Source organism: Macaca mulatta, chromosome X (assembly GCF_049350105.2).
Source record: "Macaca mulatta isolate MMU2019108-1 chromosome X, T2T-MMU8v2.0, whole genome shotgun sequence".
NCBI classification, from domain to species: Eukaryota; Metazoa; Chordata; class Mammalia; order Primates; family Cercopithecidae; genus Macaca; species Macaca mulatta.
Genome location: NC_133426.1, coordinates 76,856,235 through 76,882,198, shown reverse-complemented (window position 1 = coordinate 76,882,198; position 25,964 = coordinate 76,856,235). Strand labels below are relative to the sequence as shown.

General features: G+C 38.8%; 1 protein-coding gene across 2 annotated transcripts in view; it reads right to left on the bottom strand.

Annotated features, from left to right (window-relative positions):
* The window catches only part of KIF4A (kinesin family member 4A), a 131,950-nt gene that overhangs the window by 60,810 nt on the left and 45,176 nt on the right, over positions 1–25,964 (bottom strand). For both annotated transcript variants that reach the window (XM_015127630.3, XM_077988029.1), the window contains exons 8-15: positions 23,349–23,465; positions 22,539–22,714; positions 18,863–18,924; positions 10,375–10,507; positions 8,570–8,628; positions 8,349–8,454; positions 1,577–1,633; positions 408–593 (exon numbers count right to left, since the gene is read on the bottom strand). In XM_015127630.3, coding sequence (XP_014983116.1) covers positions 408–593; positions 1,577–1,633; positions 8,349–8,454; positions 8,570–8,628; positions 10,375–10,507; positions 18,863–18,924; positions 22,539–22,714; positions 23,349–23,465 — 896 coding nt within the window. The remainder of the gene's footprint in view (positions 1–407; positions 594–1,576; positions 1,634–8,348; positions 8,455–8,569; positions 8,629–10,374; positions 10,508–18,862; positions 18,925–22,538; positions 22,715–23,348; positions 23,466–25,964) is intronic.

Here is a 25,964-nt window from a genome sequence, read left to right as displayed (position 1 = left end):
TAGAAAAAAGTTTAGCCATTTGTCAAGTCATGTGACATCCACTAGTCTCTTCATAATTCATACTATAACCCAGACTATTTACCAAAAGATGTATTTTTCTCAGAATCCAAGCATAGTTATTAGAATATAATTTTTCTGTAAGTAGGGACCACATTTATTATAACGTTATCAAACTATTTATTAAATACCTGTGGCATAAGGTAAGGCATTAAATAGATTAAATGGAACAAAATTACAGGCTCCCTGTCCTGAATGTATCCTTTTTTTAAACCAACAGTACAACTCCCATTATACTATATACATTTTGTTGTCTTTTCATCATCAAAAATGGTATGCTTGTTGTTTTCTTCCCATTCAGTTTAAGAGACTGTAGACATGAATAAATACTGCCCTAGGAAATAGTTTACCTGGTATTGGTACTGAATGGGCTGTAGTTGGCTGTCATTCTGAGTCATCTTCCTAGCCAGGGCCTCTTTCAGTGCAAGCGCTTTATTCAACTCAACCAGCTCCTTAGACATCTGCGCTTGACGGAGAGCATGCTGAGTGGTAAAAGTGTCAGAAGACCTGTTCGTCTCTGGACTGGTTTCTACTTGCTGGAAAAAAAATCAGGATAACGATTTATAAGAGAAACAAGCAAATGAAGTTCCTTAGGCACTATTTCATCAAGTCTCACAGGCACTTCTCCATTAACAGTATTTCTGTTCCTTTACAACGGTGGCTCTGCATACATTTGTTTTAAGTATCTGAAATAAACTGAGCTAGCCTCGTTCCCTGCTCTCTCAAGCACCTTATTTCTTATATACTTTAATGGACTCTTTTAGTACCAACTACGTTTCTTTGCTCTTTCCTTCGTTGATCTGGATGGCATTTCTTACTTTTACCTCATTCCAAGGGGTCCTTACAGGAGAGAAGGTCCTGGAAATTGAGAAAAGGGTTCATTTGTTCTCACACAGCTGACCTCTAGTACCTGATCTAGTATTTTCCTTCTTTCAGAATGTGAAAACTACTGACATAGATTCATTTTAGGGATAAAAGCCTGTCTCAAGCAATCCATCATCCAGCCTTTCATTTTGTCTTTATAACCTTTAGTCAACATCTAATACATTTTATCTATCCTTGTGATCCGAACACTCAAATTATTTTTCTTGGTTCTTTTAGCCCCTAATATCTCATCCATAGAAAATTATGCTGAGAAAAAATTCTCTTCAATTTCTCCTCTAATGCTTTTTTGACTTTGCCATAATTTCCTCATTTTTTTCCTCTCCTCATTTTTAACTTGCTGGACGGCTGATGCAGAATACTAGCCTCTAACAAGAAATCTGTAAGCTGGGTTGCAAATATGGAACATTACATCCTTGAGAAGTCCTGGCCCCCATTACCAGTTATACTATTAGTGGTAGAGCCTATGCAAGGTAGGGGTTTTATGAAGCTGAGATTTACACTAAAGATTTCTGGATTTCCCAGGCATTCTACGGAGGTTGGTAACAATCACAGGTTCTCTTTTTCAGTTGAGTGATAAATTATAGGAAACAGCAGTTAGAGCTCCTGGTTCCACACAAAGGGACCAATTACTTACAGCTTCTTGTTCCACCGCAGTATCAATGGCTGCAGCCATGCAAGCAACAGTTTCATCCTGCAGTAACAAATGTTTTGGTTTAGGGAAAGAGTCTGAAGTAAAGCTTACTAGTGGATTTTATATTGGTTATTGTTAATTTTTTTCAAGTGTATACAGAGACCGTTTAAGGTACTGAACCCATTTTATAGTCACAGAAATCCCAAAAGCCACATGTTTCCATTTCCCATCTCTCAAGAGTCTTTCTTCTTCATAAAGGACAATTGTGTAGTTTTTATAAAAAATAAGGTCATGTGGCAATTGACATATTTCTTGCACTTCTCCTGAAGCCCTGCCACAGACAGTTGGGCCAGAGTGAAACATTTAGCCATTCCAACAGGCCAAAGTTTAACCCATTTTATGGACTCTACCCTTTCTTTTTATGCATCTACCACTAAGTATACCTCTACTAATGTACAAGTCTAGCCAATTCTTATGGGGGCATACCATTCTACAAACAGACATATCGAATAACGGCAATGCATCAGAAAAGTAAATAGAATGGTTATTTTTTATTTTTATAGTCAGTCAAGGTAGTAGGATCTTCCTCTATAAAGAAATAATTGCCTGGCCAAGCACGGTGGCTTATGCCTGTAATCCCAGCGCTTTGGGAGGTCAAGGCAGGCAGGTCATGAGGTCAGGAGTTCGAGACCAGCCTGGCCAACATGATGAAATCCCATCTCTACTACAAATACCAAAAAAAATTAGCTGGGCGTGGTGGTGAGCACCTGTAATCACAGCTACTCTGGAGGCTGAGGCAGGAGAATTGCTTAAACCTAGGGGGCGGAGGTTGCAATGAGCCAAGATTGCACCACTGTACTCCAGCCTGGGTGACAGAGCAAGACTCCATCATGAAGAAAAAACAACAAACAAACAAACAAACAAAAACAGAAAGAAATAAATGCCTTAGATGGATACTCCCAGAAAAATATGCTCATGAAGTCAGATAAAGGTACTGCAGCCTCTGTCCCTCATGTAAATAAGAACTGATCGGCCGGGCGCGGTGGCTCAAGCCTGTAATCCCAGCACTTTGGGAGGCCGAGACGGGCGGATCACGAGGTCAGGAGATTGAGACCATCCTGGCTAACACGGTGAAACCCCGTCTCTACTAAAAAATACAAAAAACTAGCCGGGCGCGGTGGCGGGCGCCTGTAGTCCCAACTACTCGGGAGGCTGAGGCAGGAGAATGGCGTGAACCCGGGAGGCGGAGCTTGCAGTGAGCTGAGATCCGGCCACTGCACTCCAGCCTGGGCGGCAGAGCGAGACTCCGTCTCAAAAAAAAAAAAAAAAAAAGAACTGATCATAAAGATATGGAATCAGGCCGGGCGCGGTGGCTCAAGCCTGTAATCCCAGCACTTTGGGAGGCCGAGACAGGCGGATCACGAGGTCAGGAGATCGAGACCATCCTGGCTAACACCGTGAAACCCCGTCTCTACTAAAAATACAAAAAACTAGCCGGGCGAGGTGGCGGGCGCCTGTAGTCCCAGCTACTCCGGAGGCTGAGGCAGGAGAATGGCGTAAACCCGGGAGGCGGAGCTTGCAGTGAGCTGAGATCCGGCCACTGCACTCCAGCCTGGGCTACAGAGCAAGACTCCGTCTCAAAAAAAAAAAAAAAAAAAAAAAAAAAAAAGATATGGAATCAATCTAAGTGTATACACACACCACATTTTATTTATCCAATCATCCATTGAAATACCATGGACTACTACTGGAATAGTAGTAGTCACACCATGGAATACTACTCAACCATAAGAAGAATAGAATCATGTCTCTTGCAGCAATGTGAATGAAACTAGAGGCCATTATCTTAAGTGAAATAACTCAGAAAGTCAAATACTGCATGTCCTTACTTATAAGTGGGAACTAAATAATGTGTACACATGGACATAGTGGAATAACAGACATTGGAGACTTGGAAGAGTGAAAGGGTTGGGGGTTGGTGAGGGATGAGAAATTACTTATTGGGTACAAAGTACACTATTCAGGTGACAGCTACAGTAAAAACCCAGTCTTCAGTACTACCCAATTTATCTATGTAACAAAACTGCACTTGTACCCCCTAAATCTAAAAATAGAAAAAAAGAAAAAAGATAAAAAAAGAACAGATCATATGGTATTACTCCAGGTAACTAGGAGGAAAAGGGTAAGCGCTAATTCTTTGGCATATTATTTTTTGGGGCATTCAAACAACTGCCACCTAGAAGGGAAACCTAAAACTACTTAATAGGGCTAATTTGTTTACAGGCTATCATATTAGCAAGCTCTGTTCTCACCACTGGAATTTAGGCTTTATTTGGTATTGTAAGACATGGATTACCACTTCTGTGTAAGTGATTCTCCAAAGCCCCGGGAAAAGAGAATTATTTCCAGGAAGTCATGTAATTAAGGAGGTCACAGGTGAAAGAGCTATTAGCTCAACAGCTAAGAATTTAGGGTTAGCACATGGAGTCTCTATACCACCCCTATGAAACATTACATAGTTGTTGAAACTTAACTTCTAGTACCTTTAATGTGAGGAGTGAAGAGACCCCTCTTCTCTCGCTCTTTTTTGAGACAGAGTCTTGCTCTGTCACCCAGGCTGGAGTGCGGTGGTGCCATCTCAGGTCACTGCAATCTCCACCTCCCGGGCTCAAATGATCCTCCCACCTCAGCCTCCCAACTAGCTGGGACTACAAGTGTACACCACCACACCCAGCTCATTTTAAAACTTTTTTGTAGACAGGGTCTCACTATGTCATGAAGGATGGTCTAATTTTATTTTATTTTTTTGTAGGGACAAGGTCTCACTGTATTGCCTAGGCTGATCTCAAGCTCTTGGGCTCCAGGGATCCACCTGCTCGGTTTCCCAAAGAGGTGGGATTACAGGTGTAAGCCACTGTGCCTGGCCTGAAGAGATCCTTAATAAGTGCTATTTACAAAGCATTTCCGTTACTCTGCCCAGAAACTCCCAACCAGTGAGGCTCAAAGAGAACTTAAAGGAAGCTTCAGTATTCCCATATCCTTTCTCATAATGATTTATAGTACTGGTGACTCTCCAAGTGCAGGACATACTAAATTATTCTTAAAAAGGATTTTAAAAATCTATAAGGGTTACCCTTTCCTCCCTCCCATGTTTCAATTTTCAGTATAAGGACTAATAAGAGGCCTATCCTAGATTATTAGGGCCTATAACACTGGCCTTTGGAGACTTTCTCTAGTACCTTCCAGACAGTTAGGATCAAAAGTAGATGGGCTAATCCTTGAAGAAGATATGTTGTTACTGTGGGTTTATCTTTGGCTTTTGGCCCAGAGAAATTTTACAATACTAAGGTTTAAGCTTAGGGCTATGGTGACATGTTCTGCATAAACATGGCAGAATTCTGCCTCTATAATTCTAAATGTAAATATACAACAATAAGATTTATTTCAGTCTCACAGCCCTCTTTCCCCTGATTCCAAGACTATAACCAAGAACCTCTTAAAAATTGTGATTTCAAAAAGGTGATGGTCAGGGGAACAAGGCCAGGGTACATTGTGCTACATTAACCAGCAATGTCCTCCAAGATGAAGTTTGTGTTTGTAGGCTGTACCATTACTGGGCGTGCAAAATGCTTTTTATGGAACTGGTCTTGGAGGAGGGGATATAAACAAAAAAGATCATTTGATTTTGTAGGAACTGAAAGGACTGCTTGAATTTCCTCACAGGTAACTGTACAAGGAGGTTTGCTTGAATTATATTTTAAAGGAAGAAATGGTACAGTTTAGCGCTTAAGGCCCCAGGAAGAATATCTAGGAACAATGGTTGCCTTTATAATGGAAAAGGGGGTGTTCACTAGTCACTTAAAATAAAAATAGTTTTAATCCAGAATGAAGGGCACAAGCACTTACTTTTGAAACATTTTGCTTTCACTGTAGTGAGTCTTAATAAAAGCCACAGGATACATTGTTGTGTATTTCCAAAAAAAAAATATATAGCTGGGAGGGTCTCCGAACAATAGATGTGGAGAACTCTGATTCAGGAGTCCAGCAGGACTCCTGGATAAAAGGGCTTACTCTGCCTAACTGTGACAGTGGATGGAAGGCAGGAACTTCATCAGTTTGTGGCAATCTTTAGCACCCTCCTACTGTGTGTGCCAAGTACATTTTAGTGGCAGACACAGTGATTCTGCAGAGTTCCTCTGAGCCAGCCACCACTAGCAACTCCCTCTACAGGCACACCAGGCACCAGTCATATTGCCAGATTCTCACTGAAGATGCTTTATTCTATTAATTTGGTTCCACGGGTTTCCTTCATCTTTCCCATGTGACTCAAAGCCCCAGAAATGAGGTGGTATTAATCCTCTAAGATCAGTGTGATGGCCATGAACAATGGTGGGTACCCTGGGTCACTATTTCTGAGCTTGTAAGTTTTGGCTCCAGTGGGCTTCTGCAGCCTAGATTATCTTAATACTAAGGCAGCTCACACAAGGTTTTCATATATCAGATGTTTCAGTTGCATTTGAGTGGCATTATAAATGGTGAAATTTAACCTTGTGATAGCCGTTGTCTAACATGTACTCTATACTTCAGCCACATTGAAGTTCTTACCATTTTTTAAACTTTCATACCTCTTTGCTTTTATATATATCTTTTCCTCTATATATAGTCTAGTCCCTTTTTAAAAAACTTTATTCATTTTATGTAAAAACTTCTAAAATTTTCCTTGTGGAGCAGGGCTAACTCATAAGCAGTGCGCCCAGAATTGGCCTGTCCCTTCCCTTTTGTCTGCATGGCAAACTCCTATTCATTTTTAGGACCCAGTTTCTTCTATGATGCCTTCCTGAATTATCTGGACTAACAGTTAATCACCCTTTGTTTTATGATCCCACTGCACTTTGCTCATATTGCTGATATAAAAGAAAACACACATGAGAGAGGGTTCCCAGTTTTCCTTGCCTTCAACCCTTGCCTCCTTTCCCTGTTCTCCCTATTTTGCCACCTCTCCCACCTGTGAACCTTGACCAACTGAGAAACTGCAAGGCTTGTAAGAACATCTCTCAAAATATAGTAACAGTTATCAGGATAGGATTGCACCAGTATGTTCCTGAGGAAGAGGTATAAAAAAATGAAACAATCTCCAACCAAAAGTTTCACAGCAATTAACATAAAAAACTGTTACCTGAGCTAAACCACAAGAACATACACCCCTTCCTTCTCTTTACTCTATAAAACTCCAATCTTGCTTTACTTGGGAAGTTACCTGGAGTTCAGGCGTGCCCTGAGTGCATCAGCTAAATAATGCTGCTTCTTCTTTTTATTTTTGAGATTAAGTCTCGCTCTGTCACCCAGGCTGCAGTGCAGTGGCACAATCTCGGCTCACTGCAACCTCCACCTCCTGGGTTCAAGCGGTTCTCTTGCCTCAGCCTCCCGAGTACCTGGGACTACAGGTGCATGCCACCACACCCGGCTGATTTTTGTATTTTCAGTAGAAACGGGATTTCACCATGTTGGCCAGGCTAGTCTCGAACTCCAGACCTCAGGTGATCCGCCCACCTTGGCCTCCCAAAGTGCTGGGATTACAGGCATGAGCCACTGCACCCGGCCGAATAATTCTTTTAACCCCTATTTGAATCACTTAAATTATCTCCTTTTGACAGTAATACAGCATTTAGTAAGATTACATAGCTAGGAAGTAGCAGAACTGGCTGCAAACTAGGGTCTGTGTGGTTCTAGAGCCCAGGCTCTCAGTTACTATACCCTGTTAGATAAATGAGCTGTCATCTTGGACAGCTCCTGACAGCTTTACAGTCCTCCTTATTCTAAAACACTGCCTAATAGTCTTTGGGGAATTAACTCATTTAATGTTTTAGAACTGGTCATCATAATGAGTCCTGACAATATTGTATGACACTTTTTTATTTCCTCTTCAAGAATAAATCTATGTGTGGATAATTTTGTGACACAATATTGACAACTCTAGAAAACACTGGGCAAGACCAGGGATGACAGTCTCACGGTTCTGGTAAAATTAAAATCTCTGCCCAAAAGCTAGGAATTACCACCAGGCATTTGCATACACATTACTGTTTCAGAATAATAAACAACAGAGTGTAGACGGAACAAAACCAACCATTACCACTTAACATAGTATGTTATAGTATAATTTCAATTTTTTTTAAAGCATATATGCCTAAGGACTAAGAGATGGAACACCAAAACAAAAATAGATTTTTAGGGGTAGTGGGATTGTGAAAATTTTTCTTCTGGGAAAAACAACAAATAACCACTCCCATCCCCAAAACACACCTGCCACTACTATAATGGTTCTAAAAATAAACAAAAATGGGAACTTATGGTAGAACATTCAAACTTACTTATTATTGGTTATAAAAGAGGCTTATGGTATTCCCTGGTTGCTTTAAGCTGTCAGAATTTAGTTTCTTTAAAATTGGGGTATGACACAAGACCTCTTTTTAAGTTAGCCTACACTGTGAGGACAGCAAATCAATGACTGCTGCTCTTGCTACCTAGGCAATTTTGCACTGCTATGTTGTTGCTTCTGGTATTTGATTAGAATACTGAAATACTAATGTGCATTATATATGTAACCTATGAGTGTTTTAACAAACTCAATATTCAGATCATATCAAATGCTTGTCCTCAAGCAGCTCACAATCTAGTTTTTTCAGCAAAAGGTACAGAGTTAGAAAGGCTCATATATGTCAAGAGAAACAAATGAAAGTAATATGCCTATTTACAATGCCCCTACTTGGCTTACCGATAACTGGGTAATCAATTGCTGCAGGTTACAAATTATCTCTACATTTTCTTTCAATTCCTGGTCTTCCAAAGTCTCTACTAGCTTTTGAAGATCCAGTTTGCAGCTGAAAATTCAAACAAAAAGAACCCAAGGGTTATTCATATGACAAAGGCCAGAGGCTCCATGATTATATACTAAGGTGCTATAGGTTGCTAACAAATATCTGGTGGGCAACTTACGCCGCATGCTGCCTGAGCTCTTCTAGCTTGGCGTTCATTTTTTCATTCGCTTGTTCTGTCTGCAACAAAGACCCAGGAGATCATCAGTGGCAGTGCCTGACAGCCTCACATAATTATGCTCTCCTACTCCTATGAATTAAAAGCTAGGTAAAGAGGCTGTCTCCTTTGCTATAACAGAGGATTTAGTGGGCTTTGGTTATTTTGTGAAAAATGTGTTTTTTAAGAGTCATGGAAATTAGCCCTTCAGTCAACATGAGCTACTAAAAATAGCATCCGAGCAGCTGGGTTTTATGCTTGCCATGAAACTCAGACTATGGGGTGGAGTGTGAAGCCTTAATTCCATAGAGAACTTTGCAACTAGGGGGAAAAAGCAATATTTCCTGGCATGTTAGTCCCTGCTGTTTGCAAAAAACAAAAAACAAAAAACAACAAAAAAAAACCCCCACTTACTTTAAATTGCCTCCTACACTACACTGTTCCCTAGCCCCAGCATAAGGGCATTTAAAACATAAAAGGGCCTCACACTAAATTTGAGCTGAGATTTTTTTTTTTAAGTTATACTATCTGATATGGTAGGCTAGTTTTAGCAAAAGACAGCAAGAAAAAGGGTACGGCACAAGAATGATGGTAGAGAAAGAAGAAACGGCAGAAGGCAGCTTACGTTTTGGGAAGGGTGATTGATATTTTCAGTTTTATTTCAATCACAGTATCTGTAACATGCTGGATGCTATAACAGATCTGGAAAGAATTGTTTATATAGGACAAAAATGTTGTGCTTGTTATGAAGTTCTGACAGGATATCAAACAATAAGCCTATCAGGCAGAGACTGTAACAACCTTATAAAGGTCGGATGAGTATGTGGCTAGAATAAGAAGTAGTTTCTGTTACATCAGCCTCATTCACATACATGTGAAACGCAGCTTCTAGAGTTACTTCAAAGCACAAAATACAGCACTGGAGACAGAAAACTGTATATAAAAATCCCCTCTATCCCATTTTCACCCTCTGTTAGTAATGGACAATACAATGGACGTAGGATTTAGCCCACTTGAAAGAAATCTTTAAGCAGCTTATCTTCCTTGACTAGAGAGCACAATGATGCATGAAGGTGTATATATTACAGAGGTTCAATTATATTTTGGTGGAAACTCATTTTTGCTTCTGGCAATAGCCGTGCTATCAAAAATTGAGTTGTATTTAGACTAGTAGAAAAACCTTAGTGATAGAGCCAGCATGCACTGATCCAGGAGGTTACTGACAGACAGGCAGGTAGTAGGAGTCAGAACTCATGTAATCAGTTATATAGTGATCCACTATTTGGAAATCAACCATATGGAAAATGAATTAAAATTAATTTCCCAGCTGTTATATCTCACCATGGCAGCTGTTAGTATGGGATATGAAATGTGACAACATTAGGGGAAGAGAGATGGAAAATAACTAAAATCTCAGAGAAGGAATGGTTACTTAGTATTATGGATAAAGATTAGGCAGGACTTAAGGTGATAGAGGTACTTGGTTCTTTACTTTCTGGTATTTTTAAATGAATCTATTTTAAAATGGGATTTATATAGATTCTTTGTGGTAGATACATAGGTATTCACTGTACAATTCTTTTAACTTTTTTGTATGTTTGATTATAAGCCCACATATTTACCCCAGAGGGACTCCCTGGAGGATATGGTAATACAAATACATTTCTTTCAACATAACCTGTCTCTCATAATGAAAAGCATGTTAAATATTTTGGAAACTAAAGCCAGTAAATGTTCAGATTGCTAGTAGTTTATTCTTGGGGCCTTACCAAAATGATCCTCTCCAACATCTGGGCTGTCTGACCAGCTGCCTCACTCAGACCACGACTTAATTTTTCATTCTCTTCTACCAGGGACTGATTCTTCTCCATTAGGGATTGTAGATTCTCTGATGGTTCTACACTAAAACAAAGTAAATAACATATTAGAAAAATATCTGATTGATAATACCTATATCAAAGGTGGATAAAAATATATCCCATAGCCCTTTTGGATAGGTAGGGGGATTAAGTTAAAATTATACCACAAAAGTCTGGGAAAAGTGTGTCCAACCCAATCTATCCTCCTACTCAGGTAGAATATTGGGTGTACAATAAACACATCTCTGAAGTACTTCAATGGTTTGGAGAAAGGTAATAATTCAGAGACAGATATGGTTGCAACAGGAATGACTAACCTCTATCTTGACTCTTGGTTAGGATCTTTTCTGTTTGTGTCCTGTAGGTATGAAGTTATAGCTAACTGGAGCTAAAATACATGTTGTCTCCCTTTTCTTCCCACCCTCAATCCCTCATTAAAGATTAGGGAAGTAGAGAAGGGAGAGGTATGGGGGAGGTAGAAGTGACACCACTCAGGGTCAAAATTCAACCTAATCAACATAAATATATTTCCCATTTACTGTAAAGTTTAGGGAAACAGCATTTGAGAAGTCAAAAAGTTGAAATGATGACCAGTAGCCACTAAGAAAACATTTCACAATTCTTTATAAATAAGTGCTCCCTTCTAAATGCTTGCTTTGCTTGAAACTTATGACCCATAGCCTCTTGTTCATTTGTCTATCAATTTTAAATTGCTTAGAGTGAGTCAAGACAACAATGGTGTCCATTTCAAATATGAGGAAAAGGGAGGGTCAGAAATAGCTTGAAGGAATACATATAGGTAAGAACCTTTGGAATGTATACATATCACTTGATATGTTTTTTGTTTTTTGTTTTAATCCAGTGGGATGAAATGTTCAAAAGACTGGAAAACAGGACTGGTTAAAAAAAGATCAGAAGAAATATGAAGATTTGATCTGAGGAAGACTGAGGGGGAAAATGAATAGTTGTAAGGCTATGAAAAAGAGAAAAATAAAGGCCAGGGAACAGCTGTTCTCAATCTCAATAAAGGATAGAAAAGGACTTCAGGAATAAAGTAGATGCCCTCTCACCCATCTTAAGACCTCCATCAATTTTTATAGAAGATCTTAGAAGGCACTTTATCAAAAGTTAACAGCAAGGTCACACAATAAGGTCTCATATGACACTGTTGAGCATTTACTAAGACTCTTATGAAGGAATGTTCAATTAAAATGCAGACTATAAAAATAAGCTATTAGTAAATTTAAGTGTTATTTCCTTATTTATTAAACTGAAAACTTCCATGTGTCATTCATGTAAGCTGACAAGCTGACAAGCTTCAAAGTAATGATCCTTTTAACTCAATCATTTTTTATTTCCCTAAAAAATTTCCAGGATTTCTCTAAATGGGAAAATCATATTTAAGTTTAATTGTTGATTTTTCCAAGGAAAATTTAGCACATAGAAGTAGGTTCTTCATTGTAATTTGAGGCAAATTATTGAATATTTAAATACTACTGTAATTAATAATAGTTAACACTTCTATAGCATTATGGGCTAGGCTCTATTCTAAATACTTTATATACATTAAATTTTTAAAATTCTCCCAACAGCCCCTATGAGGTAAGTTCTACTGTTATCCCCATTTTACAGTTGGGGAAACTGAGGCACAAAGAAGTTAAATAACCTATAGCCACACAGCTAGTAGGTAATGTGAAGCTGAGATTTGAGCTCAGCAGTCTAGTTTCAGAGTCCATGCTCTTAACTATTATGCTGACTACAGAGATAGGTACTATAAGAACGCAGAGAATCCTGGATATAAAAGTAAGGAAAAAAAAAAGAGTTCTTGGCAAGATTATAGATATATTATAGGACTACATGATATAGGACAGCCATGTAATGGGTAAAATCTTTAAAAGTAAAGCAAAAACAGGACCAGGGCCAAGCAAAGATCAGACTGAAAAAGAAAATATAACAGAAAACCAATGTTTTCACATGCTATTTAATTGCCAAGGCTAGGAATTCAAGTAAACTGAGCATGTGCAAATTGACCAACACTCACAGAAAATAAATACAAAAGCTTCAATAACATGTTAAAAAACAAAAGAACATAGTCTAAGGACAAAAAGTGAAAACATTCATATATGTAAAATGTACTTTTTGTTAACAAGCCTTATAAAATGTCTCTAAAAATATAAATATACATTCTTAAGAAAAGGAGCATCTTTATTTCTCGGTAAAATATTGAACAATTAAGTTTAATTGTTTGATTCATCAACTGTTTCTTAGAATCCATTACTTTTGCAGCTGAAACTATTTCCTTTAGTATATTCTAGACAATCAGAAGTCTGGAACTTTTTGTGCTAAACTGAAAGGAAAGGAAGATGGGTCAATTGCTTCTAAATGAGTATAGTGAGAATAAAATGTAATCAGGAAACCCAGAGTCAATTATCTAAAGGGGGAAAATTAGGAAGAAAGAGGTAGTCATCTCTGGGTGATGAAATTATAGCAACTTTAAGTTTTATTCTCTATACTTCTCTAAATGTTCTACCAGAAGCAATTAGTCACTTTTATAATCAGAAAAAATGAGTAATTGAAAACAAAAATATTGAAAGAAAGTAGGCTCACATCATGCATAAGAATAAATACCAAATGCAAAAATGAAATGTAAAAAATAAAACGACATTATTACTAGAAGAAAACATGGGTGAATTCCTCTTTTTTATTTATTTTTGAGACAGAGTCTCGCTCTGTCGCCCAGGTTAGAGTGCAGTGGTTCACGCCATTCTCCTGCCTCAGTCTCCCGAGTAGCTGGGACTACAGGCGCCTGCCACCATGCCCAGCTAATTTTTTGTATTTTTAGTAGAGACGGGGTTTCACCGTGTTAGCCAGGATGGTCTCGATCTCCTGACCTTGTGATCCGCCCACCTCGGCCTCCCAAAGTGCTGGGATTACAGGCTACCGTGCCCGGCCGAATTCCTCTTTTAACCTTGGTGTGGGGAACGGCTTTCTAATTGTGAATCCAGAAGCATGCAGAGAATGTAAATGGTATAGCCACTTTGGAAAACAGTTTGGCAGTTTCATAAAAAGTTAAATATATGACCCAGCAATTCTATTCCCAGGCATTTACCCCATGAAAACACATGTCCATATAAAAACTTACAAGTGAATGTTTGCAACAGCAGTGTTCATAATAGCCAAAAAGTGGAAACAACCCAAACCTCCATCAACTGGTAAATGGATGGACAAATATGGCCTATCTAGACAATGGAGTACTATTCTGCAAGAAAAGGGAAGTGCTAACACATGCTGTAACATGGATGAACCACAAAACATAAGTGAAAGAAGCCAGACAAAAAAAGACTACATCCTCTATGATTCCATGTATACGAAATGTCTATAATAGGCAAATCTATAAAGGCAGAAAAGAGATTAGTGGTTGCCTTGGTCTGGGAGTGGAAATGAGAGTGATGGCAAATGGGCATGAGGAAATTTTTTGGGGTGATGGACATGTTCTAAAACTGAATTGTGGTGACAGTTGTACAACTCTGTAAATTTAATAAAAATCATTGAACGGTACACATAAGATGACTGAATTTTATGATATGTAAATTTTAGCTCAATAAAGCTGCTGAAAAAATCCAGAGGCAATAAAAAAATAAGCTTTACTACATAACAATGATAACTTTCTGTATGACAACATCATAAAGTAAAAGAAAACTGACAAATTCGGAGAAATTATTTGTAACACACACCACAGACAAAGGGCTAATATCACGAATATATAAAAAACTGTCAAAAATAAGGGCCAAACAGGGTTGCTATTATAAAAAAAACACATTGGTGAGGGTGTGGAAAAATTGGAACTTTTGTGCACGGCTGGTGGAGATGTAAAATGGTACAGCCAGGCTGGGCATAGTGGCTCACGCCTATAATCCCAGCACTTTGGGAGGCCGAGGCGGGCAGATCACAAGGTCAGGAGATTGAGACCATCTGTGAATGGTGAAACCTCGTCTCTACTAAAAATACAAAAAAAAAAAAAAAAAAAAAAAATTAGCTGGGCGTGGTGGCGGGCGCCTGTAGTCTCAGCTACTCGGGAGGCTGAGGCGGAAGAATGGTGTGAACCCAGGAGGCGGAGCTTGCAGTGAGCCGAGATTGCGCCGCTGCACTCCAGCCTGGGTGACAGAGCGAGACTCCGCCTCAATAAATAAATAAATAAATAAATAAAATAAAAAATAAATAAAAAATGGTACAGCCACTATGGAAAACAGTATGGTGGCTTGATTTAAAAATTAAAAACAGAACTACCATATGATCTAGCTATTTACTTCTAGGTATATACCCAAATGAATTGAAAGCAGGGATATGATCAGATATTTGTACACCCATGTTTTTGTTGTTGTTGTTGCTTGTTTTGTGTGTGTGTGTGTGTGTCTGTTTTTTTTTTTTTTTTTTTTGAGACAGGGTCTCACTCTGTTGCCTAGGCTAGAGTGAGTGGCATGATCACAGCTCACTGTAGCCTCAGCCTCCCTGGGCTCAGGTGATCCTCTCAACTCCAAGTAGCTGGGACTACAGGTGCACACCATCATACCTAGCTAATTTTGTATTTTTTGTAGAGACGGGGTTTCGCCATGTTGCCCAGGCTAGTCTAAAACTCCTGGGCTCAAGTGATCTGTCCACTTTCGCTTCCCAAAGTGCTTAGGATTACAGGCATGAGCCACCACGCCTGGCCCATGTTTTTTTGTTTGTTTGTTTTTAAAGAGACGGAATATTACTATGTTGCACAGGCTGAAGCGCAGGAGCTATTCACAGGTGCTATCTTAGCATACTACAGCCTTGAACTCCTAGGTTCAAACAATCCTCCTGCCTCATCCTATTGAGTTGCTGGGACTTCGGCATGCACCACCATACCTAGCTGTACACCCATGCTTATAGCAGCGTTTTTCACAATAGCCAAAAGATGTAAGCAGTCCAGGTGTCCATCAATGGATGAATGGATACACAACATACAATGAAATATTATTCAATCTTAAAATCAAAGGAAATTGTGACATATGCTACAACATGGATGAACCTTGAAGACATCATGCTAAGTGAAACAAGCCAGTCACAAAAAGACAAATACTGTATGATTCCATTCATATGAGGTACCTAGAGTAGTCAAATTCATACAGACTGAAAGCAGAATGGTGGTTGCCGGGGGCCAGGGGGAGAGAAAATGAGGAGTTACTGTTTAGTGGGTATAGAGTTTAAGTTTTGCAAGATGAAAAAAAGTTTTGGAGGTGGATGGTGGTGATGGCTGCACAACATTGTGAATGAACTTAAAGCCGTTGAATTGTATGCTTAAAATAATTAAAATGGTAAATTTTATGTTATGTATATATTACCACAATTTATTTTTAAAAAGAGGCCAAAGGACCAAAAAACCCAATAGAAAAATGAGAAAAGACATGGACAATTCACCAGCAAAAGGGATAAAAGTGGCCCTTAAACATAAGAAAAAATGCTCAAATTCACTCATAAGAAATACAAAGTAAAACAACACTGAGATAGCATTTCTCAACTATCAGACTGCCAAAAATTGAACAAGTATGACAATACATTCCATTGGTGAGGCTGTGGGGAAACAGGTTTTCTCATACACTGCTGGTAGGAATGCAAACTGGTACATCTCTTCTGGAGGTGAATATACCTTATAAAGGTACAAATGTACTTACCTTTTGTCCCAGCAATCCAACTTCTAGAAACCTACCCTTAAGATAAACCTCTGACAATACAAAAATATATACACACAAGTTATTCACTGCAGCATGTTTGTAATTGCAAAACATTGGAAACAACCTAAATGTGCATACATAGGAAAGGGGTTGAATTGATATGTATGGCACATGTCCACAATAAAAGTACTATGCACCTGCAAAAAAGAATGAGGAAGACTTCTCTGAACTGGTTAGAAATGATTTCCAGGAAATACCGAACAAAGCAAAGCCACAAAGAGTATAAAATCATTACATACAGTACCCTACCATTCATATGAGAAAAAAAGGTGATATAATAAAATACACAGGTATCTGCTCATTTGTACAAAAGAAATACAAGAAGGCTAAACCAGAAACTAAAGAGATGGGTTAAATACAGGGGTAGGGAGAATAATGGTAGAAAAGAGGTAGAAATAAGGGTGGGAAATAGGAATGGGAACAGAGTTGCAGGGATGGAGAGGGAATGACATTTACCTCACTGAGTGTATCCTTTTTCCTTTTTGAAAAAAATTGTGGTACATGTATGCATTAAGTAGTTTCTCATCACCCACTCCCCTCAAACTTCCTACCTTTCCTAGTTGCCAATGTCAATTGTTCCATACTCTAGGTCCATGTGAACACATTATTTGGCTCCCACTTGTAAGTGAGAACATCCAGTATTTAACTTTGTGTTTCTAAGTTGTTACAATGTACATTATTCAGGTGATGGATACACTAAAACCCCAGACTTCACCACTACACAACATCCATATAATAAAATTGCACTTACATCCCATAAATTTATACAAATACAAATTGGAAAATCATGGGAAACATATAAACATAAAACTTACCATCTTAATCACCTTTAAGTGTGCTATTCACTAGTGTTAAGTATATTCACATTGCTTGCTGTGAAACAGATCTCCAGAATGTTTTCATCTTGCAAAACTAAAATTCTATACCCATTAAACAACTTCCCTTTCCCACCTACCCCCCAGTCCCTGGTAACCACCATTCTACTTTGTTTTATGAATTTGACTACTTTAGATACCTCACATAAGTGGAATCGTACAGTATTTGTCTTTTTGTGACTGGCTTAGTTCACTTAGCATATCTTCAATGTCCACCCATGTTAGCAAGTGACAGGATTCCCTTCCTTTTTAAGGCTGAGTGATATTCTGTTGCATGTATACACCACATTTTATCAGGTCATATGTTGATAGACATTTGGGTTATTCTACCTCTTAACTATTGTGAATAGTGCCACTATGAACATGGTCGTGAAGAAATCTCTTTGAGACCTTGCTTTCAATTATTTTGGATATACACACAGAAGTGGGATTGCTGGATCATATGGTAAGTCTAGTTTTAATTTTTTCAGGAACCTCCATGCTGTTTTCCATAGTGGTTACATCATTTTACAATCCCACCAACAGTGTACAAGGTTTCCAATTTCTCTATATCTTCACATCTTTGTCAACACCTCTTATTTTCAGTTATTTATCTATTTATTTATATAATAGTAGCCATGCTAATGGGCATGAGGTGATATCTCACTGGGGTTTAATTTGCATTTCTCTGCTCTAAGTATATCCTTTTGTATAACTCTGACTCTTAGATCCATTATGTTTCACATACCTAAAATATAAACAAAAAAAAGTAACTAAGATTTCGGGGGAGAGTGCCTAAAAGGGAATACAAACAGTAACTGTGGGAAACGTTATCTTGCTTAGATTCTCTAAGCCTAAAGATAAAAAGAACTGTACAAAAATGCTGTAATCTATTTCATAAAAAGTATTTCCCACAGAGATATAGGCTAATAATTCTGAAACTACTTTATGTGTATAGTAGAACTGAACAAGTAAATAAATAGATTGCAGATGAGAGCTGGGTTTCTTACTGTTGGAGAAAGAAATTACAAGTAAGGAAAGGGGAAAAACCAAAATGAACCCTGTCACATTGGAATAGTATCAGAGGTGTCCGTATAAACTCATGGTTTGTAATATATATGCAGATAGATATATTCAAAAATATAGATGAAGGTATATGTGTATGTTACTACACATGTAGACTATTTCTGAGCTCTACCTGCTCAGAGTGCTTAGAAGCAGTAAAACTCTAGTAACAATAAACACAGCTGGCACTAGTACCCAAATCTTGGTTTCTAAACACAATTTTCCATCGACAAAAAAAGAAAGGAACTAGGGCTCCTTGGAGACATGGCTGATTCCAGAACTGGGGGAGGGAAAAAAAAAGATGAGTTTGGAAACTCTTGTAGAAATGATCAAAAACTTGAGAAGAGCCAACCTGAAGGAGCTCCTAATGGACAAAGCAGGAACAATTTGAGCAAAAAAACAAATAATAGTGCTGGATGTTAACCCATAGAATAAAATAAATATCCATGAATCTATACAAATATAACTAGATGTCAAACAAATGAGGAAAAAGAGACAGCTCTTCCTCACAATAGAATTCCAATTAATAAATTTCTGAGGCCAGAACCCATGCTCTTTCTGTTACATTAGGCTGCTTTAAACATAACTAAGTCCTAAATAGTCAGCAAAATTGGTAAGATCCTTACCTTGACACCAAGTGCTAGCAGAAACCAGGGAAAAACTATTATTAGGAAAAATAGCCTCTACTAGAATACACAATTAAAATTAATCTATGACTCTTACTTTATAGATCCAGGCAGGGTACCTCCATGGGCTTGTAGCAACAAGACTTGTAGCTGTTGTACCTGGGAGAAGCAAAGAAACATAATCAGCTAGCCACCAACCAAATGCTACTCATCCCTTGGCAGTAAAATTACCACAATTAGCAATAGGGTAATTTTACTAAATGTCTATGAAATCTAAGGCAAATAGCATATCTTAGATACTACCAAAGGCATCATACATAGTTGATGATCCAATGATAACAGGACAATCAGCATTACATGAACAACTATTAAGTAGAAGATGAGTTGTCCATTTTATCTACATCTTAATGAGTTTTTACTGAGCACCTATTTTTCTTTTTTTTTTTTTTTTTTTTTTTTGAGACAGAGTCTTGCTCTGTCGCCCAGGCTGGAGTGCAGTGGCACTTCTGCCTCTCAAGTTCAAGTGATTCTCCTGCCTCAGCCTCCCAAGTAGCTGGGACTACCGGCGCCTGCCACCACATCCAGCTAATTTTTGTATTTTTTGTAGAGACAGGGTTTCACCATGTTGGCCAGCCTGGTCTTGAATTCCTGACCTCAACTGATCCGCTGACCTCATCCTCCCAGTGCGGGACTTACACGTGTAAGCCACTGCTCCTGGCCTTGAGTACCTATTTTTCAAAATCAGTCTCAGCACTGGGCTAGACAATGTTCGGACATATAAAAATAAAATACGACTCCTACTCCCAAGTTTACAATCTAGTTAAGAAAGATAAGCCTAAAGTCTAAAATAGTAGGAAATAATACAAGACAGAATAAGCAAATTAACAAAAACCGAAATAGTCAAAGGGAGGCTTCATGTAGATGGATCTTAAACCAGAGCGCATGTATAAGCATCCTCTCCCATTCCCTCCTATGACACAAGGGGAGTTGTTCTCCCTCCCAAGACTGGTCTTCTTGCATGTGCTTTGGATTCCTACTCTTCTCGCCATCTTATGAATCTTACTCTGTTATCCCTTCTCTCTTCTATATTTTCAATTTCTCCCTTTCTATAAGATCCTTCCTATTAAGATTAAAACATGTTCAAGTCTCTCCCATCTTAAACAAAACAAAAGCGTCTTCCCCAACCCCATTTCCTATCTCCCTTACCCTATTTCTCTCTTTTTTCACAAAGTTTGAGAGAGTAATACACCAATTGCCTCCATTTTCTTTTGCTCGCCACTCGGTTGCTCCTCGACTAACTCCAGTATGACTGCCTACATCATTCCAATGAAATAACTTGCCCAAGTTAAAAATGAGCTGCATGTCACCAAATCCAGTGAGAATTTTCCAGTCTTCATTTTACTTGACTGACTGTTTGGTAGCATTTGGCTTACAAGACACATTTTCCTGGTTTTCCTTCTATTCTTTTAACTCATCTTCTAAGTCTCCTTCTTGGTTCATCTTTGCTCCACTTGTCCTTTAAATGGTAAAGTCCCCCAAAGCCAGTAGGAGTTTTCTTACTTACATTCTCCTTATATTCTCTTCTGAATGTCTCATCTCTGCCTCTGGTTTCTATTACCTGAAACTGGTGACTTCCAAAATTACCTCAAGCACAGATCTTTCTGAACTTCAGACTTTTATATTCAACTATCTACCTGATATTTCCACTTAGTTGTCTGGTATCCTCAAACCTGGTGCTTTTCCAGTGTAACCCAGGTGAGTGAATATCCAGTTCCAAATGCCAGAAATCTGGGTGTCATTCCCTTATCTAATTCATTGGTTTCTTCTTTCTATCACCACTGCCAGCACTCTAAGTCCAAGTCATCATTATCTCTCGCTTAGACTACTGCAGTACCTTCTTAAATGATCCCCATGAATCTACTCTTGCTTTACTACATTTCTATATAGCAGCCAGGCCATTGTTTAAAAATATAAATTATCAAGTTACTACCTGGCTTAAATCCTTCTTAACATTGTCCATGAGTCCTGGATCAGTCCTCTGCTTTCCCTCTAGCCTTATCCTAGAATACAGGCACATCTCAGTTTATTGTGCTTCACTTTACTGCACCTCACAGATACTGTGTTTTTTTATAAATTGAAGGTCTGTGGCAACCCTGAATTAAGCAAGACTATTGGCACCATTTTTCCAACAGCATATGCTCATTTCATGTCTCTGCGTCAACAATTTTTTAGCAATAAAGTATTTTTAAATTAAGGTATGTACATTGTTTTAAGACATAATGGTATTGCACATTTAATAGACTACAGTATAGCGTAAATATAACTTTCTATGCACTGGAAAACAAAAAAAATTGTGACTCACTTTATTGCAATATTTGCTTTATTGTGGTGGTCTGGAACCAAGCCCACAACATCCTTAAGGTAAGCCTGTACTCTTTCCTTGCTTTCTGCGCTCTAGCCACACTGGCATTTTTTTTTTTTTTTTTTTTTTTTTTTGAGACGGAGTCTGGCTCTGTCGCCCAGGCTGGAGTGCAGTGGCCGGATCTCAGCTCACTGCAAGCTCCGCCTCCCGGGTTCACGCCATTCTCCTGCCTCAGTCTCCCGAGTAGCTGGGACTACAGGCGCCCGCCACCTCGCCCGGCTAGTTTTTTGTATTTTTTAGTAGAGATGGGGTTTCACCGTGTTAGCCAGGATGGTCTCGATCTCCTGACCTCGTGATCCGCCCGTCTCGGCCTCCCAAAGTGCTGGGATTACAGGCTTGAGCCACCGCGCCCGGCCCACACTGGCATTCTTTGAGGTCTTCAAATGCACTATACTTCTGTCCTATCTCAGACCCTTCCAGCACTTGCTATATGGCAAGTACTGTTCTAAGTGCTTTACATGTATTAACTCATTTAACCCTCGTGAAAACCCTAAGAATAAGGTATTATTATTATTTCTACTGTACAGATAGGGATACCAACGCACAGAGAACTTGCCCAAGGTACATAGCTAGTGAGTTACAGAGCTAAGATTTCAACATGGGCAGGCTAGTTGCAGTGTCAGTGCTCCTGGCCACTATACAGCTATCCCTATGTATATGCAGGGGATTGGTTCCCCTGCATATACATTTTTGTATACCCTGTGCGTATACAAAAATGTACACACATAGTCCAGTCCTGCAGTCAGCCCTGCAGAATCCACATGTACAAAAAGTTTACACATGGGTTTCTCATTCTGCAAACATCATATTTTTGATCTGTGTTTGGTTGGACCAAACTCCTATTGTTTGAGAATCAACTGTACTTTGCCACCTATGTTTCTTCTCTCTAGAACTCTCTTCTTTGTTTTGTGCAGTGATTTATTTTCCTTCTTCTAGTCATGCCCACTTCTAATCTATTTTCTCTATACTTGCTAGAGTGATCTCCCCAAAACACACATTTCATCATGTCACCCTCCTACTTAAAACTCTTCAATGGCTCTTCACAGCTTTCAGGTTGAATTCCAAATTCTTTAACAAGTCATATAAGGAACTTCAGAATTTAGCCCTTGTCTACACCTCTCATCTCATCTCTCACTGCTCACTTCTTCTTTATCAGTGAACTCTCCAGTGCTACCCCCAATCTTAAATGGACAGCAAACACGTTAATAGGAGTTATTTTAAGAGGTCCCCAAACTAACATGCCTAACCAACATCTCTAAACTTCTGATAGAGAAAAAACTGAGAAACAGAAGCTCTACCATTCCACTCACATACTTGTAATTTTTCCCGTCAAATTTTAAGTTCCTTATACCTGTTGCTTTAGATGATTAAGTTCAGCTGTCTGGGGATCAATATTAACAATAGGTTTGTTCTTGATTTTTCTTGCTCTGTCAGCATAGCGAAGGGTATTTAATGTTTCCTCTAGATTGGAGTCAGCGGGACTCACACAGGCTATCATAAGAGTATGGCTATTACCTCCTAGAGAATCTGAAAAAGAACAATAAAGAATAATGAAAGGAAATGAAATCAAACAAGTAGGATATAAGCAAAGCTGTCCATTCGGGTTGGTGACTTAAAATTCAGAGCTACAAGAAAACGTTCTTAATGTTTTTTATATTGAAACAATGGAAATATATAGATATCTAAGATTTCTGATGCGATATACATTTAAATCCTATTGCATGTGTCCCCATTCTCAAAAGGGATTGTGATTTCAGCAGTTAATCAGATTAAAACAACTGGGGCCTGGCCTAAGTAAGTTAGGAGCCACTCGTGAAATTAAACATTCTTAGGATGCCTCCTCTAGGTGGATCTTAACTCTCCAGGGAATTCTGCTTAGCAGCACTAATAATTAAAGAAACAGTAACCAAATTCATTTTCAGGTGCAAAGTACAAAGTACAGTTGGTGCACCGCAGATTTCTTGGCTCTCAATGTCATATATGAAGACATTTTTCCATTATCTTAGAAACCTGCTTGCCAACAGCACTCTCTCATATTTATCAATTAGACAACTGTGTATGTCATAGTCCAAATAGCTGGCTTTTTACCTGTTTCATCTTTGCTTTCTCAGCACTATCATTTTGAGTTACTCTCTTATTTTTAGAGGCACTTTGGGCTTACCTTGAAGCAGTCGAGTCAACTTGGAATCTCTGTAGGGCACAAAGCCACCCTTTTTGTCATCTCCAAGAGCACTGATTACATTTCCCAAGCATAGGAGGCCTCGGTTAATATTAATACCTAATAGCAGGAAACGAAATTTAAATTGCTTGGTAACGCATCCAACATATACCGACATTTCTTCTGAGAAACAGAAAAGAAATTAAGACCCCATAAAAATATTGAGTCATCACAACAAATAAAGAGAATTTTAGACCAATACCCCTGATGAATATCGATACAAAAATCCTCAATAAAATACTGGCAAACTGAATCCAGCAGCACATCAAAAAGTTTATCCACCATGATCAAGTGGGCTTCATCCCTGGGAATAAAGGCTGGTTCAACATATGCAAATCAATAAATGTAATCCAGCATATAAACAGAACCAAAGACAAAAAGCACATGATTATCTCAATAGACGCAGAAAAGGCCTTTGACAAAATTCAACAGCCCTTCATGCTAAAAACTCTCAATAAATTCAGTATTGATGGGACGTATCTCAAAATAATGAGCTATTTATGACAAACTCACAGCCAATATCATACTGAACGGGCAAAAACTGGAAGCATTCCCTTTGAAAACTGGCACAAGACAGGGATGCCCTCTCTCACCACTCCTATTCAACATAGCGTTGGAAGTTCTGGCCAGGGCGATCAGGCAGGAGAAAGAAATAAAGGGTATTCAATTAGGAAAAGAGGAAGTCACATTGTCCCTACTTGCAGATGACACGATTGTATATTTAGAAAACCCCATCGTCTCAGCCCAAAATCTCCTTAAGCTGATAAGCAACTTCAGCAAAGTCTCAGGATACAAAATCAATGTGCAAAAATCACAAGCATTCTTATACACCAATAACAGACAAACAGAGAGCCAAATCATGAGTGAACTGCCATTCACAATTGCTTCAAAGAGAATAAAATACCTAGGCATCCAACTTACAAGGGGCCACTGCTCAACGAAATAAAAGAGGACAAAAACAAATGGAAGAACATTCCATGCTCATGGAATCAATATCGTGAAAATGGCCATACTGCCCAAGGTTATTTATAGATTCAATGCCATCCCCATCAAGCTACCAATGACTTTCTTCACAGAATTGGAAAAAACTACTTTAAAGTTCATATGGAACCAAAAAAGAGCCCACATTGCCAAGACAATCCTAAGCCAAAAGAACAAAGCTGGAGGCACAACGCTACCTAACTTCAAACGATACTACAAGGCTACAGTAACCAAAACAGCAAGGTACTGGTACCAAAACAGACAGAACAGAGCCCTCAGAAATAATACCACACATCTACAACCATCTGATTTTTGACAAACCTGACAAAAACAAGAAATGGAGAAAGGATTGCCTATTTAATAAATGGTGCTGGGAAAACTGCCTAGCCATATGTAGAAAGCTGAAACTGGATCCCTTCCTTACAGTTTATACAAAAATTAATTCAAGATGGATTAGAGACTTAAATGTTAGACCTAAAACCATAAAAACCCTAGAAGAAAACCTAGGCAATACCATTCAGGACATAGGCATGGGCAAGGACTTCATGTCTAAAACACCAAAAGCAATGGCAACAAAAGCCAAAATTGACAAATGGGATCAAATTAAACTAAAGAGCTTCTGCACAGCAAAAGAAACTACCATCAGAGTGAACACGCAACCTACAGAATGGGATAAAATTTTTGCAATCTACCCATCTGACAAAGGGCTAATATCCAGAATCTACAAAGAACTCAAACAAATTTACAAGAAAAAAACAACCCCATCAAAAAGTGGGCGAAGGATATGAACGGACACTTCTCAAAAGAAGACATTTATGCAGCCGACACATGAAAAAATGCTCATCATAACTGGCCATCAGAGAATCAAAACCACAATGAGATACCATCTCACACCAGTTAGAATGGCGATCATTAAAACGTCAGGAAACAACATGTGCTGGAGAGGATGTGGAGAAATAGGAACACTTTTACACTGTTGGTGGGAGTGTAAACTAGTTCAACCATTGTGGAAGACAGTGTGGCGATTCCTCAAGGATCTAGAACTAGAAATACCATTTGACACAGCCATCCCATTACTGGGTATATACCCAAAGGATTATAAATCATGCTGCATACAAAGACACACGCACACGTATGTTTACTGTGGCACTACTCACAATAGCAAAGACTTGGAACCAACCCAAATGTCCATCAATGATTGACTGGTTTAAGAAAATGTGGCACATATACACCATGGAATACTATGCAGTCATAAAAAAGGATGAGTTCATGTCCTTTGTAGGGACATGGATGAAGCTGGAAACCATCATTCTGAGCAAACTATCGCAAGGACAAAAAACCAGACACCGCATGTTCTCACTCATAGGTGGGAATTGAATAATGAGAACACTTGGACACAGGAAGGGGAACATCACACACCGGGGCCTGTTGTGGGCTGGGGGGAGGTGGGAGGGATAGCATTAGGAGATATACCTAATGTAAATGACGAGTTAATGGGTGCAGCACACCAACATGGCACATGTATACGTATGTAACAAACCTGCATGTTGGGCACATGTACCCTAGAACTTAAAGTAT